Here is a 19,761-nt window from a genome sequence, read left to right on the forward strand (position 1 = left end):
GTATAGAGATCTGGCAGAACACCCCTCCTCCTTCCACAAGCTGCTGCAGTCAGGATATGTCAGCACTGCCCACATTTGGTCATGTGACACTGACCAGTGACATCACAGACCTCCTTCTAACAACTCCACTCTAGCATCCACCAGACCGGCAGCTACGAGATCAATTGGTTGGAGGTGAGTTAAAGGGAACCTGTCACCGGGATTTTGTGTATAGAGCTGAGGACATGGGTTGCTAGATGGCTGCTAGCACATCCCCAATACCCAGTCCCCATAGCTCTGTGTGCTTTTATTGTGTAAAAAAACCCTGATTTGATACATATACTAATTACCCTGAGATGAGTCCGCACTTGCTTGCGGATGCTTGCGATTTTCACGCAGCCCCATTCAGTTCTATGGGGCCTGCGTTGTGTGAAAAACGCACAATATAGAGCATGCTGTGATTTTTCACGCAACGCACAAGTGATGCGTGAAAATCACCGCTCGTGTGCACAGCCCCATAGAAATGAATGGGTCCGGATTCAGTGCGGGTGCAATGCGTTCACCTACCGCATTGCACCCGCGCTGAAAACTCGCCCGTGTGAAAGCAGCCTAAGAGTCATCATTATACGACACTGAGCATGGGCAGATGACAATTTGACAGTTGCTAGACATATTAGACACGTCCTCCAGATGCCACCTCATTCCTCGCATACTGTAGGCTCATATTTTACACCAAAAATGTGATACATGTAGGTTTTGAATTTGTTGCACTTTTGATTCTCTGAGCAAAGTCCCTTTACATTTACACTTTTCAAAACTTTTGAAGTCGGAACAAAAAGTATCTAGAACCCAATAAATGTGGTAATGTGTAAAAAAACAACAACTAAAAATGTTTTGTTTACTACATACATTGCTAAGGGGAGTTCACATCACTGTTATTTTTACATGCAGGACTTCTTATCCATCTGAAATAACGGATCTCAGATGCCAAATGTGCATAACCGATGCTCAGGATCCATTTTATTTCTTTATTTTTCTGCTTTTCTGATGGATCAGAAGAACGGAAAAATGACAGTGATGTGAACCCAGCCTAACTTGGTGGAAGGATCTGGTAGTTAAAATGCAGGAAGGCGCTCGCAGAAAGACTCTTCACAGCGCACTTCTTGCAATGCACAATGAGTGAAGTGTTACTGGAATGATCTGTCGTGTGCTCCGTGTGCAGGTGGTTATGGAGTTTACACCAACAAAAATCCCTGTGCCCGAATACTCCGAAGTAGACAAAGACCGATTTCTCCAAGAAATTTATAGTGTGGTAAGTACTGTGCGACGCAACGCAAAACTGATGTGTTAGAAAAAACCCTCATGTACACAGACCCCCTGAAATGAATGGGTCCGGATTCAGTGCGGGTGCTATGCGCTCACCTCACGCATTGCACCCGCGCGGAAAACTTGCTCGTGTGAAAGGGGCCTTAAAGTCTAGGGGAGCAGTGCTTCAGTGACGGGTACTGTCTACTACAGTGTTGATGGTGCTCTGTATGTAACATTTGTGCCAATTTCCAGCAACTGAACTACACAGAACAGCTGATTTGCATGGTGCAGGATGCCGGACCCCCACCAGTGAGCTAGTGATGGTCTGTCCTGAGAATAGGCCATTACTTAAAGGGAACCTGTCACCGGGATTTTGTGTATAGAGCTGAGGACATGGGTTGCTAGATGGCCGCTAGCACATCCGCAATATCCAGTCCCCATAGCTCTGTGTGCTTTTATTGTGTAAAAACAACAATTTGATATATATGCAAATTACCCTGAGATGAGTCCTGTCCCTGACTTATCTCACGTACAGGACACATCTCAGGTTAATTTGCATATGTATCAAATCGTTTTTTCTCGCCCATATTCATTGGGGGACACAGAGACCGTGGGTATAGCTATGTCCTCTAGGAGGCGTTGACACTAGTAAAAGCTGTTAGCTCCTTCCCTGGCAGCTATACCCCCTTCAGCATGGAGAGAGAGCTTCAGTTTTTTGTAGTGTCAATAGGAGGCAAGACCTCCCTGCTCTGCAGGGATCTCCTGAAGATTTTTTATTTTAGTTTATTTATTTCCTTCTTTTTCAGATGGGAAAACAGTGGACGCCTCGCCTGTTCTCCCGGGGTCCAGTTGCGCCAGTGCCAGTCATCCGCACTGCTGCCTCCCCCACAGAAGACAAGGTAGACCAGGGCAGCCTCGCTCCCCTGCATCCTGCCAGCCAAGGGGTCACCTAGGTCCGCCAAAAAGAAGACCCTCCCGCCATACCAGACTCCTGCCACTCCGGTGCCAGCTGCTGAGGAGGTGACCCTGCTGGAGAAGGTACCATTATGGGCCCACTTAGGGAGGGTGAAGCGAAGAGGAGGAAGATAAGGTGAGTACATGGGACTAGGTGAGTATGTTAACCCCCTCCCTCCCTTCCTATGAAAGGGTTCTACGGAATAGGCTCCCTCTTGGCCAGACACGGGCTTCATTTATCACTCCCCCCAAGCCCAGCTCCAACAGTCTTCCTTCCCTCCCCCTTTGTGCCGTCGATACTTGGGCACATAAGGGGGTTAATGACCATGTCTCCGCAGGCACTTTTAAACAGCGGGCGACCGTGCGCGCCGCTTTGGTAAGGTGTGGAGAACAGTTGCAGAGTGCTGACCTCACGCTCAGACGCCCCTTGCTTCTGCTCCCCAGCGTTATCATCCCCTGGAAGCGTGCGCCTGGGAGCGTGCCGCTCCAGGAAACTAGCGCCAGCGCTGGGGCCGGTCGGCTCCTACTCCTATGCTGCGCTCCCCAGGTGCGCGCATCGATCCTGCCGCCATCCACCTGCTGGAGCCTCTGCTCTATTCTGCAGCGCCGTTGCCTCTGTCAGTCCTGGGGGTTCGCCCCCCCCCCCCTCACGGGCTGCGGCTCCAACGACTACCTTCCCTGCCGCTGTGATCACTCCGGCATGCGCGCGCATTTCTGCGGTCTGGCGCCATTCGCTCGTGGTGATGCGCTGGTGTGTGGTGGACGCCCCAGGACCTTCCCGGTCGCCTGCCCTTCACCTGCGCGGTCCAATTCGGCCGGCAGCGCCTGCCTGCGCGGATGCAATGGGTCGTGCAGTGTTGTCCCCGCAGCCCTCGGTGCTCCGGCCGTACAGTCGGCTGGGTCCCATAACTTTAGGCCGCGGCTTTCGGTCTACTAGCCCGCATCTCATCCCCGGGGAGGGGAGCGGTCTGGCGTGAATTCTTCCCGCCTTGCCTTCCCCTCCCCCTGTAGCTCACAAAGCCCCGCCCTCGGTCCTCAGGAAGTTAACCCTTCCTGTTCCTGGTCAGCCTTCTCTTGAGGCTGGATTCTATGGGTTTCTTGCTGAGGGGCCTTAATGTTGAGGAATTGAACTCCTCTGCCTCTTGCCCAATTCAGGTAGGCATCCCAGTTTTTATAAAAAAATAAATAAAAATAGGTCCATTCGGGCCCTCACCCCTCAGTCCCCATCACTACGGGGGTGCTGTCACGACTGTTGATAGAGTTTCGCTCCTGGACCGGAACACCCCTTCTATTCTTCCTCTTCGAGGCAGGTGTTTTTTTCTCTCATCTTGGTCTGGTCGAAATTTCTGTCGAGCAGGGTTGCTACACCGTCATAACACGGTCGCTGACGGAACTCCACCGCCGGTGATTCTCATATCGTCTCTACTTTTACCTATCCAATGTGTTGATTCCTTGGCTTGCGGTTGGACATGCCTCATTCAGGCGTTTTTTTCTCTGTAGTTTATCAGCCAGCTTCTCAGTCTCCCCATAAGCTTCTTCAGCTCGGGGGACATTGGTGGACCACTTACCGTTTCCGTGGAGCACTTCCCTTTTGCAGGGGTGGATCCTGCTGTCCTGGGTTTTTTGGTTTGGCCATTAGTTCCTTACTGGGTCAGGTTCGGCGCTGTGTATCCTCCCAGCGTCCTCTGACTCACCCGGGGCCCATTATACCTTCCTTCAGGGATTGGCACATATGGTTCCTCCATTCTGTCCTCCCTTACCGCCTGGGGATCTGACCTTAGTCCTTTCGGTGCTCCGGAATTTTCCCCTTGAACCCTTGTGGGAGATGTCACTCCGACTCATGTCCTGGAAGGTGTTTTTTTTTCTTGCGGCTATCACATCCATCAGATGGGTGTCCGGATTGGGGCACTCTTGTAGAGAGCCTCCTGGTTCTGACCGGGATAAGCGGTTCCCCGGCCCGTTCATTCCTTTCTCCCGAAGGTGGTCTCTGATTTCCATTTCAATGAAGAGACTGTCCTTCCATCACTGTGTCCCTCCCCTTCACACCCTAGGGAAAGAAAGTTAGGTCATTTGGACGTTGTCAGGGCTCCGACGTTTTACTGCCAGCCTCCAGTTCCTTCCGGCGTATAGACTCTCCTTTTTTGTCATCACGGAGGGTCCTCGCAAGGCATTGGCGGCCTCCAGGGTGGCACTTGCACATCTGCATTTGCTTAAGCATACTGCACCCGGGGCAGGGTCCCGCCCTTCGGTGTCACGGCTCACTCCACCAGAGCGGTGGGCGCTCTTGGGCTCTGAGGATTCAAGGTTCGGCCGCGCAGTTGTGCAGGGCGGCTGCTGTCCGCCTTATGCACATTCACAAAATTTTGCCAGGCGCATATTTATGCATCGGCGGGCGCCGCCTTGGGTTGCATGGTCTTGCTGGCGACAGTTCTTAGTTGCCTGCAGGGGCGCTTGCTCAATGGGTCTGTGGTTTTCCCTCCCTGTGGACTGCTCTCGGACGTCCCATGGTCTCTGTGTCCCCCAATAAATATGGGCGAGAAAACGAGATTTTTGTAAAACTTACCAGTAAAATCTCTTTCTCGCTCTTCATTGGGGGACACAGCACCCACCCAGTATTGTTGTTCGGCCACAGTTGTGGCTGTTGATGGTTAGGACCTAGTTCGGTTCTTGGCATGGTTGCTGTTCCACGTTTTTTCGTTGGTTTACTTGCTTCTCACAAACTGAAGCTCTCTCTCCAGGCTGGAGGGGGTATAGCTGCCAGGGAAAGAGCTAACAGCTTTTACTAGTATCAACGCCTCCTAGAGGACATAGCTATACCCACGGTCTCTGTGTCCCCCAATGAAGAGCGAGAAAGATTTTGCTGGTAAGTTTTACAAAAATCTCGTTTTAATGTGGTTGCCTTGGATAACATCGCCCCTTTAACACACATATGAACGGGAGCCTATGATTGCTACCAGTTCCAGTCAATACCATTCTCGTACGGAATGAGGGCAAGATTGTGTGACATTTCTGCAGACCTGTCGGCCGTCCTGATATGTCTGTTTGATAAAATACTTATTCCTCCCGAAATTATTCTGAATGTTGCCTGATGCTATGAACTATGATGTTCCTCTATTAACCCTAGAAATTTTTGAAATTGACAGTGTCAGACTGTATAGGGAGCAACCACCACCAACTGGTAACACCTAGATGTCAGTTTATTAATCGGTTTTAGGAGGAATAACAGAGGACCTAAAAGTCAAATTGGAAGCCTAGCCTTAAAGCGGTTCTCCAGCCATTTCACCTAATTAATAGTTGTAACTAACTGGAAGGAAGCTCTTTTACCTAGTACTTACCGCTCCCTCGATGCCGCCATCTTGGCTGCACTCACACATAATGCTGGCTCTTGTGCCCAAGTCCTGACCAGATATGGCCGCTTCTTTTCCTGTTCAGCTGCATAGTAGTAAATACAGCTGAACAGGAAAAGAAGCAGCCACATCTAGTCAAGACTAGAGCGAAAAAAGCCCACGATGGAGATAGCGGCACGGGGGAGCGAGGGACAGGTAAGTACTATGTAAAAGAGCTTCCTTCCACAGGTTAGTTACAACTAATAATTAGATGAAGTGGCCGGAGAACCCCTTTAGGGTATGGCTACACGCCGACACTGGTCACGGCCAGGTTCGCTGAGTAGCGGAGATGCTATAGAAATTAATAGGATCGCCGTGCACATTGCAAGAAATCCAGCCGTGTTGAATTTCTTGCAACTGATGTGGGAATCTCATTCATTTCCATGAGATGACCGCTATTCAGCAAACCTGGCTGCGACTAGTGTCACAGCGTAGCCGTACCCTCAAGGTGTAATTACACGAGTCGATTTTTTTTTTGTAAAATGATGCAGAATTGCTGTGAAAGAAAGATGTGACGAGAACGACTGTGTCTATTCACTCTCAGCTGGATACTACGTACAGGCACCAACCTTTTTTGCTTTCTGAGACAAAATTTTCAGGAGAGAAATGAAACATAGGACGGACCCTGACATGTAGAAGAGCGCACAATACGGTCTAAGATGAACTAATCCGAAAAAAAAAATATATATATATAGTTTTTTTTTTTCTTCTAAGAGAAAGCCGGCTGTGCTTAAAAACTTGGATTTGGGAATCTGTAAAACACAATGGACTGTGGATTATATGAGCAGGAAGGGTGGAGGGCGAGAGGTGAAGATCCATGTGTCTGAGGTGCCCCAGATGGATTTCCTCCAGAAGAATTTCACTTACAGGTGAGTTTCCCTGTATACGTTTACTGCACATATGACTAGTGTAACGCGGTGGCGGTATTAACCCCATGGCTCCCTTTCAGGTCTCTGCCATTTGATGTATTTGTACATAGAGCAGCTGAAGACAGACACAAGGAGTTCTTTATCTCGGAGGTAATTCATCTGCACAGCTCTTTCATTTCAGATTTTTCTCATTGGGTCACTAACTATAATGTGCAGCAAAATACTTTACATTCCCGACCGGAGGGAAAAACAGGGAGTGTCTTCAAGTGATCGTCGCAACCCTTCTTAGAAATGGCTATTTCATTAGCATTGCCTCCACTTATCATCTCTGGGAATCTGTTGCCTCCAAAATCAGCTTACCGCCAGGTAGGGTAGTTGCCCTGACACACAACCATACCTTTGTTGTGAAAATCTGGTCCAGTAAAGCTGAAAAATGCTTCTTTTTATTTCATGCAAATAAGGTGTTCAGGGTATCGAGGGCAGGGCCGCTCCATTTGGTGCCCACTTGCTCCACCAGACACACATCCTAGGCCTCTTGTTTGTAGTCTGTAGTAATGACGCCTGGAAAGCCGGGTGCACTGAACGGAGCAGCTCCACCCATGGTGCACCAAAAACCTTAATTGTATAAATCTAAAAAGAAGAATTTCTCAATGTTAGAGGACCAGATTTTCACAAGAAAGCATGGATATCTTTTGCAGCCTCTACCCTAGATGGCGGTATGCTTGCTTGGCGGACTCCCTTTAAAGAGGACCTGACGTGTCGGTTTCAGTAAGCACTTGCTCCCTCATCTTAGAACTTTACACTGACAGCTGAGTGTTATCATTAGCTTTGTCAGTAGAGCATTTCCCTGCATGCTGTCGCGCTATCCAGTCAGGGCCAACAGCGCCAGACCGTGTAGGGACACACTGTTTTGGCAAGGGAAATGATAACGCTCATTTGTCAATTTATTCATATAGTTCCAGGAGGACTAAGGCTACTTTCACACTTGCGTTTTTACTGGATCCGGCAGGGTTCATCATAAAAGCTTCCATTACTGATAATACAACCACCTACATCCGTTATGAACCGATCCAGTTGTATTATCCTTAAAATAGCCAAGACGGATCCGTCATGAACTCCATTGAAAGTCAGTGGGGGACGGATCAGTTTTCTATTGTGTCAAAGAAAACGGATCCGTCCCAATCCGTCTTGCTCCGCATCCCATGACAGAAAGAAAACCGCAGCTCTCCGGTATGGGAACGCAACCAAACGGAATGGAATGCATTTTGGAGCACTCCGTTCTGTTCAGTTAGGTTTTATCCCCATTGACAATGAATCAGGACAAAACGGAAGCATTTTTCCGGTATTGAGACCCTATGAGGGATCTCAATACCGGAAAATATTAACGCTAGTGTGAAAGTAGCCTTACAGAGGAACAACACAATCCAGAATTCTAAGAAAAAGTATTTACTCAAACAGACCTGTCAGGAGAGATGACAGGTCTTCTGTCACATTTGTGTTGCTTTTTAATATATTTCTTTGAATATATTTGTTTACTGGGTTACATATAAGGTTCAGTTTACACAAAATTTTTGCCTTGTGGCGGAGGTACTGTATGTGTTGGAGCCATTTCCTGACATGACTCTGAAATATCCAACTGTATAGATCTGGTGTGGCATATGTCACTTGTAGCACCCCGTTGTAAGAAAAAAAATGTATAGGGTGTGGTTCGACTGTATGCCTCTGCGTGGAATAGCATAGTCTACTGCACTGTCCATACAGCCAAAAATATCTCTTTGATGTATGCCGCATCATTGGGACCGTATACATTCAGCATATATACTATATATTTTTTTATACTCCTGGCCTTTCAGGAGCCATAACTGTTCATTCACCATATGAGAGCTTGTTTTTTGCGGGACAAGTTGTACTTTCTAATGGCACAATTTAACATTGCATACAATGTAGTGGGAAGCTGGCAAAAAATCTAAATGGGGTTGAATTGGAAAAAAATTGCATTTCAGCCACAGTTTTATGGGTTTAGTTTTTACGGTGTTCCCGGTTACTGTCCTGAAAAAACTGACCAGTTACCGTTATTCTCTAGGTGAGCAATACCATATTTGTATAGTTTTTCTTATGTTTTAATACTTGAATTTAAAAAAAATAAACTTTTGAAAAAAAAAATATATTTTTCTTTTCATTGCCATATGACCCCCAAAACTTTTTTTTAGTTAGGTCTACAATGCTGTGTGAGGACTTTTTGTGGGGCGATCTGTAATTTTTAGGGATACCATATTGGTTGTGTCTGACTTTTTGATCGCTTTTTATAAAAAAAAATTGGAGGGATGATGAAGCCGTGAATAAACAGTAAATCAGCCATTTTTTTTTTCCATTACGACATTCACCGTATGGGATAAATACATTTCGATTTTAGTGATACGGACATTTTGGGACTCCACGAGGAGGGTCATTTGAGATTTATTTCTTTTTTTATATTTTATATTTTTAAGCCCCGCCTAGGGGACCTGAACATGCAATCTTCAGGCCTCCATAAGAACTACAGCTGTAATAAGCTGGGTTTCTTCAGAGAACCAGGCTTTTACCAAAGACGAATGTCTTCCCCAATTTCAGTGCAGGAAAGGCTTTCAGGCCCTGGGAGAGCAGGCTCCCGGGGAAAGCTGCCTCGGATGCCGGGGTCGCATCTGAGGAGTTAAATGTCTGCAATTGACATTACTGCCGATAGCAGACATTAGCCCCGGGTCTCTGCTGTTTAAAACAGCAGAAACCCAGCAGCTAGCAGGCACCATTTTTAAACCCTGCACTTCCGTTGTACATGTATGGTAGCAGTGCTGAAGGGGTTAAGAGCGCTTATGCGAAACGGTTTAGGGTACGTCTACACGGGAGGGGTATAGTGCGGATTTGCTGCAGTTTTGCACTCCAGCAAAGTTTCATCCACTTAGTGCAAAAATATGCAGCATATATTGATTTAAAATCTGCCACATTTCAGTATATGCTGAAGATACCAAGGATTTCATTATTTGCAATAAATAGTGTGAAATCCACAGCAAATTGCGGCAAAACCCACAGAGTTTGTGATGCAGTTTTGCCGTTTTGCTCTTATTTTAATGTGGTTAGCTGTACAGTCCAGGCAGTCAAAAACCACTACATCGCAAAACCTTAGCATTTTATGGTAAAACTGCAATTGTTTTGCCACATTTATTTTATGTGGTTTTGACAATGCAGGAAAAGTGTCCTTTGTACAATGCATTTGGAAACTCTTCAGACCCTTTCACTTCTTTTCACATTTTTTTATGTTGCAGCCTTGTGCTAAAATACAAAACAATTCAAGTTTCCCCGATCATTCTGCACTTCCCCCATAATGACAAACTGAAAAGAATGTTAGAAATCTTAATTTAATTCTTAAGAAATCTTAATTTAAATCTTAAGCTAATTTATTGAAAAGGAAAAACTAAAATCTTGTATTGACATAAGTATTCAAACTCTTTACATAGGACTTAGTTGAAGCACCTTTTGCAGTGACTAGAGCCACCAGTCTTCTTGGGTATGAAACCACAAGGTTTGCACACTGGAGATTTTCTGCCATTCTTATATGTTGATCATCTCAAGCTCTGTCAGGTTGGATGGCGACTGTCGGTGGACAGCCATTTTCAGATCTCTCCAGAGATGTTCGAGTCAGGGCTCTGTCCTTGAGTAGCCCAGCCATTCACAGAGTTGTCCCTAAGCTACTCCAGTTCTGTTCTGGCTTTGTGCTTAGGGACTTTGTCTTGTTGGAAAGTGAACCTTCAGCCCAGTCTGAGGTCTAGCGTACTGTTGATTAGGTTTCCATTGAGAATATCTCTCTACTTTTCTCCATTCAGCTTTCCCTCAACTGTGACCAGTCTCTCTGTCCCAGCCTCTGGAAAAACACCCCCACTGGATGATGCTGCCACCACCATGATGTATTTGGAAGGTGATGAGCAATGCCTGGTTTCCTCTAGACATGATGCTTAGAATGTAGGTCAAAAAGTTCAATCTTGGTTTCATCAGACCAGAGAATATTGCTTCTCACAATCTGAGAGTCATTTAGGTGCTTTTTGCAAACTTCAGACAGGTTTTCATGTGACTTTCACTGAGAAGAGGCTTTTGTTCTGGCCACTCTGCCATGAAGCCCATATTAGTGGAGTGTTGCAGTGATGGTTGACCTTCTGAAAGCTTCTTTAATCTGCCCACAGGATTTTTGAAGTCCAGACAGAGTGACCATTCGGTTCTTGGTCACCTCTCTTACCAAGGCCTTTTTACCCTGATTACTTGGTGGGGCGGCCAGCTCTAGAAAGAGTTCTTGTTGTTCCAAACTTCTTCCATTTAAGAATTATGGAGGCCCCTGTTCTCTTGGGAACTTTCAGTGCAGCAGAGATTTTTTGGTACCCTTCTCCAGATCTGTACTTCCACACAATCCTGCCTCTGTGCTGTACGGGCAGTTCTTTCCTCCTTATGGCTTTGTTTTTGCTCTGATATGCATTGTCAGCTGTGAGACTTTATATATACAGGAGTGTGTCTTTCCAAACCATGTCCAATCAATTGAATTTGCCACAATATTGAAGAAGGAACGGCACTCGCTGAATGGATGAGTTTATTATTTTATTGTCACATAAATCAGCATGGATTCTGCTCAGGCATGAGCCTTTTTTCAAACATATAAATTTTACAAGGTAGCAGGGTTTAAATAGCCCGCCAGTCACAGTACGTGACGTCAGGTTTCCATGACAATAATGTAAACAGACGAAAAAGAATCTGCTACTTCCCATACCCTACCACTTTGATCAATGCCGCCACAATGTATCCCAACTACGTTTTCAGATAATAGAACAAGTACTATGCGCACGGGAAGCCTTTGGGATATACAGACTACAGACTTTGGAACCAAAAGGCTTAAATCGAGACTATAAATTGAGTAGTTCCTTTGATGTACGGTTTCTTTATTCCTTTTTCTATATTTTCTTTTCCCACAGAAAACATAAAAGACCCTCAAGACCCTCCACTGGAGTTGTCGTCATATATACTTATATGATCTACTTTAATACCAATACAGGAGCGGTTCCTTTTCCTTCTCATTTAATGACCTTTCTTTCAATGGTTACCATCACTAACTATATCACTATTATGTGGAACAATTTATCTGTACTCATGTTTCTAACCTTTTTTATACCTTCTGATATTATGAAGTTTATTCATGTATTTAATTTTGATCCATATTTCTGCCAAACTTATTTTATTTCCTTTGTTTAAATTGACGTCACGTACTGTGACTGGCGGGCTATTTAAACCCTGCTACCTTGTGAGATTTATATGTTTGAAAAAGGCTTGTGCCTGAGCAGAAACACGTCACACCCATGCTGATGTATGTGACAATAAAATAATAAGCTCATCTATTCAGTAAGTGCCGTTCCCTTCTTCAATATTATGTACGGGACGCCGACCCTGGACACGTGCACCACGCCATCTAAACAGACGGAGTGCCGACTGTTTATCACCCTGAATTTACCACAGTCGGACTTCAATCAAGGTGCAGAAACATCTCGAAGATGATCAAGAAAAATGGGAGGCTTCCAGAGCTGAATTTTAGGTGTCATAGCAAATTGTCTGAATAGTTCTGTCTATGTGAAAATATTGCTTTTCTTTTTTCAGAAATTTGCAGAAAATTCGAATATTCTGTTTTCACTTTCTCATTATGGGGTATAGAGTGCAGATTCATGGGCGAAAAATGTATTTCTTGATTTTTAGCACAAGACCGCAACATAACGAAATGTGACAACAGTTAGTATTTGTAAATGAACCCTAAATTCAAAAATGGAAGCCTTGTAGGCCACTTAGAGACAACGTGAGGTTTCAAAGGTCAAACTTCCTTGGCCTGTGACTTTTTGAAACAGGAAAAATTGTAGGGCTCTCAGGTATGAGAGGCTTTTATGCTCAAACATGTTAATGGACATGAGTTTATGTGCCATTTGAAAACCCCACCCACAGTCTGTGCCTGTGCCCGTAGTTTTGGCCATGTACAGCTACTGCAGCCTGGAAACCTGGCTCTATAGTCACTGAACTCTTCAGTAGGACCCATACCATCACCATTGTTGGTCCATGGAGGTAGCATGACTGGATCTGTGTTGATTTTTAAAAATGCTCTGAGTGGGTTCGGTGATTGAGACACAAAATAGCATTTTTACATTTTGTTTCTTAGGATGAAAAATATTATCTCCGATCCTTGGGTAAAGACCCTCGCAAGGTAAAAAGTAAGCATTATATTAAAACGGTTGCACAACAATGTGAAGTCCAGAATGGCACCACCGTACCTTCACATGTGCAAATGGAATTAGTGTTATGGATTTTATGGCATATTTGCTGTGGCTTTGGGTTCAGGATTTCAATGTGCAGTCTCACATAGTATTGAAATTGTGCATCCAAAGACCAGCAAGAAGACAGAAAAATTCTTCACAGAAATTTTAACTCCGTATGGATCCCCATAGGAATACATAGTGTGAAAGCAACCTTATTGGGCCCAGAAGCTTGTAGTTACCTGAAAGAAGGTGGTTGTGATTGACAGTTTAACCCCTTCACTGTAGAAACGCCTCTCCATGTACTCCAGAGGTTTTCTGGTGACGGCCTCATTATCCACCTACAGTCAGACCTAGGGTCCTAGAAAGGTCTTTGATATACATAGCTGATAGGGCATACTTAGGTAGATTTTCAGTGGAGAGCATCTAATACTTTATGTGGCCTATCCGCCCTAACTGTTCATCATGGGGGAATGATAAAGTGTGGCAGCTAGATTTTTTATCATTTAAAGGGATTTTCAGGGTTAGAAAAAAAATGGGTCTTCTCATTTTCCCAGAAACAGTGTCCGTTTTGTCAATGGGCTACAGTATGTCTTGTATTGAGAATCGGCCTGATATATGGAGAGGAGGAGTGCTATTTCTAACAAAAAAAGTAGACTTTTATTCCTGGGAATATCCCTGTATATACCCCTATATAGCTATTGCTGTGTAATGGGGGCCGAGGATTTGGAGCTCTGTAACAAGAAAATAGAGAATCAACCCTTAAAAATACATAATGGAATGAAATATCACAGAATGTTGGTCCATTTAGATTTTTAATACTCATGGTGCCCTTAGATTTTTTTTTAAAGAAGTAGATTTATGCTTTCGTGCCACTTTCTGTTATGTTACCATTGTGCTTTCTACATGCAGGATATTGCAGACCTCCGTAAACAATTTCCAGAGTTGGCAGAAGACATTCGGATTCCAGAATTCTTTGAGGAAGACCAGTTCTTTTCCAGTGTGTTTCGTATCAGCTCGCCTGGGCTACAGCTCTGGACACACTATGATGTATGGTATAACCATAGAAATAATATATAAGTCTATGGATTGAGCACTGCAGAAAAGTGTACACTTCACAAAGAATACATGCAGATAACAACCAAACCCATCAAGCTGCAACACCTATTTAACTGGGGTTTTCCTTTAACAACATTTATCACATATTCACAGTATAGGTGATCGCTGAGACCCCAGTGATCAGAAGAACGGGAGAACACAAGTCCCCTGTGTGAATGGAGTGGTGGTGCACTTGCATGATCAGCACTCCATTGACTTTTATGGGACTGTCAAGTACAGTGCTCGATTATCTCCATCAGTCCCATAGAAGCGAATAGAGCAGTAGTCATGCATGCGCACCATCGCTCCATTTACACAGGGGACTTGTAGACCCCCATTCTCATGATTGGTAAGGGTCCCAGAGTAAAAGATAGAATGTACCAGACTCATATGTATGAATACACTGTTTTCAGGAGAAGAGCACTCCCTTCTTCTCAGCTTTCCCCCTCCACATTAACTGATGACCTCTGTGTATACAGGCAGATACTAAAAAGAAAATTAAAAATCGGGAACAGTTAAGCCCCGACCATTGGACCACCTGGGGCAGCCCCTAAAATGGGCTGGAACACTCACAGACTGCCTACTTTGGGGCAGGAAGAATAGCAGAAAATGGTGAACCCCATTATGAGTTAATGGGGGTCTATCAGATCTTGGACAGTGCTATCTTAACCATTGTGATGGCCATTAGCTTTTACCGCACAGCCTTCAGTCTATTACTTACCATCCTTGTTATTCTATTTCTAGGTCATGGATAACTTGCTGATTCAGGTCACAGGAAAAAAAAGAGTGGTCTTATACAGTCCGCGGGATTCTCCATATTTATATTTATCAGGTAGAGAACCTTGGGGAATATTATTTCATTGGTTTAGCACTTAAATGTAAGCAGGTGAAATAACCTTTGCTATCAGATAAGTTTCACTGAAAAGATTATAAAAAGATTCCTATCAAGAGCTTCAGCTCTGTGGGGAAGAAATACCATTATTTAGTCTTGGTTTTTATAAGATGTTACAATCTACAATCAAGTCACATTATTATGACCATTTCCTACTTTTGACGTTGGCAGTGTGTAGCTCATGAAGGAAGTCGTGTGTCGTGAGCTTGCGTGGTGGGTATATACTGCAAGGTGTGCGATAGGCTGTCTGCACACATATCTTCGTTGCTGTTATGGGTAAAAGTGGTGATTTGCAAGAATGGATGATTATTGGCTTTCGGGCAAAGGGCAGTATTTCTGAAACTGGACAGTTTGTGAACAAATGGCACCATTGTGAATAAGTGACTTTGAAACTATGGAGCACCACGTGCCATTGATGTGAGAGATGAACATCGTCTGTGAAGGAGCACAAGGGTGGACCTAGGGTTGGGCAATATACCGGTGTTAGCGATATCACCGTTTCTTAATTACCGCGGTATATTAGTGAGTCATAGGAGCGATCGCACTTGCACTGACCGCTTCTAAAACGTCTGCGTCCGGCCGCCTGTGCACATTGCCTGCCAGTTCTTACTGCAACCGCCCCCTCCTCGTTCCTACTTTACCTGGACTCCATCCACTGACCCGAGAACTGGCACTCATAGGCCACACTACGGCCACCCTGAAGGCCCAAACTTTAGCAGCCTGTCACGAGGGTATCAAGAGCCACGTCTGACTCCGTTATACCCGGGGTCAGGAGGTCGCAGCGGGTGGCTGCGCGCTCTATATCTAAAGATCACGTTGTTTCTTAGTGATTGTTTTCTGTGTTTGCCTTGCTATCCTTTTGGTCTCAATCAGGGATCCGTAGCTTCTCCTCCTCAGCTGTTTCTTGTCTGCCACTCCCAACCTCCTTATATTTTCCCCTCACACTTCTCTAGTTGCCAGTTATAGAGCTTCCTGCCTGGACATCTATACTGACCCACTGGAGTTGTGAATCCTGGTTGTCGTTCCAGAGTGCTACCCTCCGGATCCCTGTTGGGCTTCTTGTTGTCTCCTGTTGTCGCCCACCTGGGATTATATGTTGAGTTTGTATTGTCTGTCCTTCCCTTGGTGTTTTCCTTTAGAGCTAGTGGTGCGGACTAGTGTTCCCACCGCCCTGTTCACTATCTAGGGCTCAGCTTAGGGAAAGCCAGGGCTTTAGGCACGTGATCGGCGTACGGGTGAGGAACCCGTCTAGGGACGTCAGGGCAGCCAGGTGCCAGCCGCTAGGTGAGTCAGGGGTCACCACCTTCCCTCTCACTTGGGCAGGGCCTTCCTTGTCCCCTCCCTCTGTGTCACGTATGTGATAGTCACGCCGACCGTGATACAGCCAATGAGAGAGGAGAAAAGACAACGGCATCCTCACAGGCCAGCTGTGAGCCAGGCCTGTACCATTGTCCACAGCGGGGGAAAACACAAGCAGACTAGGGTAATGAATAAACATGTCTCCTAGGTAATACCATCTCATATCCTATCTTACCATCTATTGGCAGGCTCATCGGTTTTTGCAGCAGCCCCTGCATATGGCAGCGCCAGCTCTAGCATTGAGAAATAGCACCCAAAACAAAAATATACCACTTTACCATTTACTGCCCCCATATACACATGAACCCTCCCCCTCCCCATATACAGTGTACAGCACCCGGCCACCCCTGTATACAGTGTACTTTGTACAGTGCACATAGATGGGGATGTACTAGACCCAAGGGGAATATACAGGTCATGAGTCCCACCAGTATAAGCCCCATACAGTATAACGTCTCCTTGTGGTTGCTCCATACAGTATAACATCTCCTTGTGGCTGCTCCATACAGTATAGCATCTCCTTGTGGCCCCCATACAGTATAACATCTCCTTGTGGCCCCCATACAGTATAACATCTCCTTGTGGCTGCTCCATACAGTATAGCATCTCCTTGTGGCCCCCATACAGTATAACATCTCCTTGTGGCTGCTCCATACAGTATAACTGTCACGGATGAAGTTAGCAGATAGCTAGAACATATAAATAAACAAGCGACTGGCTTGATCCCAAACTAAGGAGCTTATAGGTGAGCCCTATAAAACCCTAAGAGCTCTCCCTGACTGCTATGCACATGCAAGGGTCTGTATGGTAGACGATTGCATGCCCGCGTACCTAATACTGTGTGACACCTGAAAACCCTATAATAGTGAGGGGACACGACCACCGGCTCCCTGCACTTAATACGGACGGAGTCAGAGTCACCTAGAATCAAGCCAGCAAGGAAACACAATAAATTAAATGACTTATCTGAACAAACAGCAGAAGCAGCCTCCAGCAGTGAACACCTCATCCAGGAAGTAGTATAAACCGCAAAGTGAGGCAGTATGGGAGGGATTATAAAGGAAGACGATTAGTCGAAATAAGTGACACCTGGCAGAAGGAAAGGAGATGAGAAAGTGAAACCAAAACAAAGAACATCATACAAGAGGTAGAGAAGAACGTCTGCCAGATCTTCTCACAGAACTGGCGGTGACAATAACATCTCCTTGTGGCCCCCATACAGTATAATATCTCCTTGTGGCCCCCATACAGTATAATATCTCCTTGTGGCCCCCATACAGTATATCTCCTTGTGGCCCCCATACAGTATAACGTCTCCTTGTGGCCCCCATACCGTATAACGTCTCCTTGTGGCCCCCATACCGTATAACGTCTCCTTGTGGCCCCCATACCGTATAACGTCTCCTTGTGGCTGCCCCCATACAGTATAACGTCTCCTTGTGTTTTTTTTTCTTTTAAACGGGTATTAATCGCGATATATATCGTTATCGCGATAAATTTCTTAATATCGTTATCGTCTGAATATTTTTGATATCGCCCAACCCTAGGTGGACCTGCTAATCTGAATCAGGGCTACCAGATGTGTGTCTAAAACAACAGATCAGTGAACCCTACTGCGTAAGGGGCTCTGAAGCAGATGGATGGTCACTGCACCTCTGCTAATGAAGCTGCATCTGCAGAAAGGCTTCAGTTTTCAATGCAGTATCAGCATTGAACCTCCGCTGATTGGCAGAGGGTTGCCTTCTCCAATGAGTTGCATTTTCTGCTTCATTGAACCGATGGACATTGGTATGTCAGGCGAGAAACCACAGAGAACAAACACCCTGCAACCATTGCTAGAAGAACACAAGCTGATTGTGGCGGGGCGTTGTGGTCTGGGGAATGTTTTCTGGGCCCACTCCTCCATGTGAAAGGCAGTATCAACCAATTTGGGTATGAATCCATCCTTGTAGATCATGTACACCAGATTGTCTGCCATGGGGAGCATGGGATCTTCAAGCAAGACTATGTGACATGGGATACACTGCAGTCAGCATGGCTCCAGATACCTGTGACAACCTAGAAGGGCCTTATTGAGTCCCTCCCAGCCCGTCTAGCTGCTGTCCGTGCTGCACACAGCGGTTAGGATACTCTGGATATTAGTTGGTGGTCATAATAATGTGACTCGACTGTGTATATAGTAGTGTACGGGGCTTTCATCATCCTTGCATATGGGAACATCATACGGCATTTATCATATGGGCTTAACCTGAGCAGCAGTCCTGCCATGATTTCCAATTTTGTGCCGCTTACGTCCATACTCATTAGCTCAAACATGTGCCTTTTCCATTCTGTGGTAATTTAAGTCATAGGTTTACTTGTTAGGTTCTGTTCACACTTCAGTTCAAGTATAGCTTTCATTTCGGTTTATTTTTAATATAGTGTAGGGACAGGGATGTTAAACATTTTTGTAATATACTTTATTAGGGAAAGATGTTTCTTTCTACTATTGAACAGGGTATAAAGAGTCTTCTTAGCAAAGCTCTAACAGAGTTGCTAAGGAGAATCAGTCTTCAGAAGATCCTGTGTGTAACCTGCAAAGGCCTCCAGCCACCTTTTGTCACTACTTCATTCCTGACTATGGACATGTGGCCACTCGCTGTCCTTCACTCTGCCTGTCTGTGCTCTGTAAAAGACTGAAGACAGACGCTCCTTAGTAACAGTAGTTACAGCTTTGTTAGAAGACTCTTTACACTGAAATTACAATTACTCAGGCAGGAGACTCCATCAGAGATTCCATCATATTTGAAAAGAAGAATTGCAGAACATGCAGGACTACTCTTCCTGTCAAAAGGACGAAAACTGTAGTGGAACCCAAATGACCCCATTATAAGTCAATGTGGTTTGTTGGGTGCGGTTTGTATGACATGACTGTTGCAGCGCTCTGTTAGGGCTGTTTCACACGAGCTAGTCCATTGCGGGAATCACACTCCATGTGTGAGCGTGATCCTCTGTTCTAGACTTGCATTAGCGCACAGCATTATCATGATTTATAATGCTATGTGCCTCTGCTTGACCTTACATCTACAGAATCATACAGACAGCTATATGTCACTATGATTACACAGAGGTACATAGCATTATAAATCACAAAATTGCCCCGCGCTCCTGCAAGTCTAGAACAGAGGATCACGCTCACACACCAAGTGTGATTCCCACAATGGACTCGCTGGTGTGAAACAGCCCTTATTTTCATTCTGCTGCTCCTAGGACAGAACAGCAAAACGAAAATAGTAACTATATAATATACGGCTGGATCTCCAATAAACTTCTATGGCAACAAAAAATTATACAAAACAATAATATATAATATATCTAATATAAGTGCATATGTTCCTGGTCCAGATATCCATGGGACCCTTTATGGTCAGAACAACAATTAAAGGGGTTCTACAGTTTGTTTTAACTGATGATCTATCCTCTGGATAGATCATCGGCATCTGACCAGCGGGGGTCTGACACCGGGGACCCCCGCCGATCAGCTGTTTGAGAAGGCAGCAGCGCCGCAGCCTTCTCACTGTTTACCGCTGGCCCAGTGACGTCACGACTAGTATCAACTAGCCTGTGCGGGG

General features: G+C 45.3%; 1 protein-coding gene across 3 annotated transcripts in view; it reads left to right on the plus strand.

Annotated features, from left to right (window-relative positions):
• Positions 1-85: 85 nt before the first annotated feature.
• Positions 86-19,761, plus strand: part of TYW5 (tRNA-yW synthesizing protein 5) — a 32,270-nt gene continuing 12,594 nt past the window's right edge. Inside the window, exons 1-7 of one of the 3 annotated variants that reach the window (XM_040440963.1) lie at positions 86-174; positions 1,202-1,291; positions 6,342-6,496; positions 6,577-6,646; positions 12,708-12,752; positions 13,714-13,851; positions 14,644-14,731. In XM_040440963.1, coding sequence (XP_040296897.1) covers positions 1,208-1,291; positions 6,342-6,496; positions 6,577-6,646; positions 12,708-12,752; positions 13,714-13,851; positions 14,644-14,731 — 580 coding nt within the window. In that variant the 5' untranslated portion in view covers positions 86-174; positions 1,202-1,207. Of the gene's footprint in view, positions 175-984; positions 1,292-6,341; positions 6,497-6,576; positions 6,647-12,707; positions 12,753-13,713; positions 13,852-14,643; positions 14,732-19,761 lie in introns of those variants that run through there. The other 2 variants (XM_040440962.1, XM_040440961.1) reach the window with 2 other exon arrangements.

The sequence above is a fragment of the Bufo bufo genome, chromosome 7 (assembly GCF_905171765.1).
Source record: "Bufo bufo chromosome 7, aBufBuf1.1, whole genome shotgun sequence".
In the NCBI taxonomy this organism is placed as follows: Eukaryota; Metazoa; Chordata; class Amphibia; order Anura; family Bufonidae; genus Bufo; species Bufo bufo.